This window comes from Panthera pardus, unplaced genomic scaffold (genome assembly GCF_024362965.1).
Source record: "Panthera pardus isolate Hobbes unplaced genomic scaffold, ASM2436296v1 HiC_scaffold_12, whole genome shotgun sequence".
In the NCBI taxonomy this organism is placed as follows: domain Eukaryota; kingdom Metazoa; phylum Chordata; class Mammalia; order Carnivora; family Felidae; genus Panthera; species Panthera pardus.
Genome location: NW_026526677.1, coordinates 14738976 through 14742371, shown reverse-complemented (window position 1 = coordinate 14742371; position 3396 = coordinate 14738976). Strand labels below are relative to the sequence as shown.

Here is a 3396-nt window from a genome sequence, read left to right as displayed (position 1 = left end):
ACTACCTGTCCTCAGTGTTTCTAACATGTTAACAGCAACCTCTAAAATGTGTATTTAGAATGATTAGGAAAAAGGGAAAGCTTTTATATAACAAGAACCCGTGTTCCTGTTTTCAGATGCCCAAATAGTGTTTCCAAATACCTATTTTCTGTATCTCCATGTCCTGACTCTTGACCAAACTGCCAAGAAGGAGAGTCACTGGATTTGTTATCAATGAATTCAGGTGATTTATCTGCTACAATTAAGAACCTTGATTTTGCTTTCATGTGAAGAATATTAATTCCACTCAATGCACAGAATGTGGTGTTAGGTTGGGATTTTATAAATTATTATATATGGCATAGAGAAGGGGAGGGGATTACTTACAGTTATTTGTGTGTTAATGCTAGAGATGAAAAAAAAACATACTGTTTAAGGAGGTGGAAAATGGACGGAAGTCCATTTGGTCAGTGGATAATGTAGCATAGCTCTCAAGAGCATACAACTTAGCATCAGATACAGGATCATATCTTAGGTTGCTACTTAACATCTGAAAGAATTGGTATTATTATCCAAACCCACCCATTTTTGTTCCCCAACTTGTCAAATGAGTATCAGAATAGTAACTATTTGGATATTATGAATTAAATGCATGCAAAATGTGTAAAACCTCCCAGCATAAAGTATGCTGTCATTAAGTATCATTTGAAATATAATAATGGCATCAAACCAGAGGGATTTAAAAGATTAAATGCAATAGTTCCTTTGTGACCTACATATTTTTCAGTGTAAATATCCTCCAAAAAAGCAAAAAGGACTCTTAAACGTGTCGTATGTTCTGTATCATTTCAGATGAATTAAATTTCTATTGTGTCCCTGGACTCACCTCAACCTCATGGAAAATCAGAACAATGTCACAGAATTTGTTTTCATGGGTCTGTGGGGAAATAAGCAAATGGAGCTCCTGTTCTTTTTCTGGTTCTTGCTCTGTTACTTGGCTGTCTTAATGGGCAACTTCATCATCTTGTTCACAATCACCTGCAGCCATCTAATCGAACAGCCGATGTACTACTTTCTCTGTCACCTTTCCCTCATGGATCTCTGCTACACTTCCACCGTGGTCCCCAGGCTAATCAGGGACTTAGGCGCCGCAAGAAAAAACATCTCCTATAACAATTGTATGACCCAGCTCTTCGCTGCCCACTTGCTGGCGGGTGTGGAGATATTCATCTTGGTGGCCATGGCTTTTGACCGCTATGTTGCCATTGTCAAGCCCTTGCACTACACGGTCCTCATGAACCGGCAGAGGTGTAACATGTTGATCTTCACGGCCTGGGCCGTGGGTTTTTGGCACTCCATTGCTCTGTTGCTCATGGTACTCAACTTACCTTTCTGTGGTCCTAATCAGATAGATCACTACATATGTGATGTGAAGCCTCTTTTGAAACTGGTGTGCAGAGACATTCGTGTTGTTAGTATCTTAGTGATTGCTAATTCAGGGATGGTGGTGGTTGTCATTTTTCTTGTCCTGGTGGCTTCTTACATACTCATATTATATAACCTTAGGACCCGCTCCTCCGCAGGGCGACGCAAAGCTCTCTCCACCTGCAGCTCTCACGTAATGGTGGTGGTTTTATTCTTTGTGCCCTGTATCTATACTTACGTTTTACCTGCAGGGAATGAGAACAAGGATAAGGAAATCTCCGTGTTTTACACGGTGATTGCCCCCATGCTGAATCCTCTCATCTATACCCTGAGAAACACGGAGATGAAAACCGCCATGCAGAAAGTGTGGTCTAAAATGGCCCATTCAGAATGCAAGTAAATCAGGTCATATTCATTATGTTTTCAATCCTGTGTGCCCAGAGAATTTATCATTTGAGATGTTATAGAAGGCGTATAAGGTTTCTTTGAGGGAGCTGGGCTGAATGATTTCTGACATCATATGAGCCAAAGACACAAGTCACTGTAATTCCACATTGCAGTCTGTCCAATTAGTTCCAGACGTGAGCACTTGATTTGAGGAATTTAAGAGATGCCCTTCTACAGCACATCTCTGATCCTATCACTGCTAGCTCCAAAATATATATATAGGGAATCTTATATTCCTTGGAATAAAATCCAACCTTCTCACTTGTTTATCATAAATCTTCCCAAATTGGACCTGGTCTGACTTGCTAATATCAGAGGTCACAACATTGGGAGAAGGTACGACGTTACAATGACAGGCTTTGGGTCAAGGAGAAATGGGTGACATACTGTCTCTGGGTCTTGGCAATTTGCTTTAATTATTTAAGTCGCATTTTCAAAGTGTCTATGAAATGGGGTGATATTATACCTCGTGAAGGTGTAATATCGTTTAGACCAACACATGTGAAGCAAGCTTTAGCCTGGCATAAGGTGTAATGAAAACTCAAGTTATGCACTTCCCTCTTTCCCTACCTTTCCTCCTGTATGTCCCTTTGCTCGGATGCTTTCATCCACCTACACTGGGTCCATCTATATTCTCCAAACATACTCTGGAATCTATCAGCTCTATGGCTGTATTTCAGCTCTTCTTCTGCTCAGAATTCCCCACCCCCATGCTCGAAGGTCCATGTCTTGCGTATAATTCACATATTTAATGTTTTCTCCTTCAGGAAGATTTTGCAGATCCAACAGACCAGATTTCTGCCCTGTTCTTTTGTTCCTATTCAGCAGTATGTTTTCTCTGTTTCAAATAATCCTATGTCCTATACTAGTGGCTTCTTCGTGGGGACTGCGTTTTTTTCTAGTTTGAGCAGGAAGAGTATGTGGTATATCTTTACTTTTTTATCTTCCTTTTTTCTTTGCTTTTTTTAATTTGAGAGAGAGAGAGAGAGCGTGAGATAGTGTGTGAGTAGGGGAAAGGGGCACAGAGAGAGAGAGAGACACTCTTAAGTAGGCTTCATGCTCAGCACAAAGCCCATCACAGGACTCGATCCCATGACCTTGGTATGATCTGAGCCGAAATCAAGAGTTGAATGCTCAACCACACAGGCACGCTTTTCTGTTTTTCTAACAATAAACTTGGCACAAATTAAAATGGTAAACAAAGTAATTGAATTGAAGTAAATTCAAGGTAATATCTTTTTTTTATTTGATTGCAAGTATTGTTCTTACATATCTAGAGCTTCTCCTTGTGTCATGAACAATCAGGCATTAATAACAAAATAAATAGTATCAAAAAGCCTTAAGATTTAACATATAGTGCCATGTACCTATTAGGGATATAACGAAATTCAGCAGACTACCAGAACTTTAAAATATTTTTACTTATTTATTTTTTGTATTTTTTAAAGTTTTTTTTTTTTTAATTTTTGAGAAAGAGGGAGAGACAGAGAGAATGAGAGAAGGCAAGGGGCAGAGAGAAAAGGAATCCCAAGCTGATAGCATGGA

At 39.5% G+C, this 3396-nt stretch overlaps 1 protein-coding gene across 1 annotated transcript; it reads left to right on the top strand.

The window, feature by feature from the left end:
- The first annotated feature begins 874 nt into the window (after window positions 1-874).
- Window positions 875-1804, top strand: LOC109245187 (olfactory receptor 4P4-like). Its single transcript, XM_019412502.2, has one exon. It carries the CDS (start codon window positions 875-877, stop codon window positions 1802-1804), a length of 930 nt encoding a protein of 309 aa, XP_019268047.2.
- Window positions 1805-3396: the final 1592 nt, after the last annotated feature.

Bases quoted from the DNA above. Each gene is read 5' to 3' on its own strand.
- LOC109245187 (XM_019412502.2), top strand. From the start codon at position 875: ATGGAAAATCAGAACAATGTCACAGAATTTGTTTTCATGGGTCTGTGG.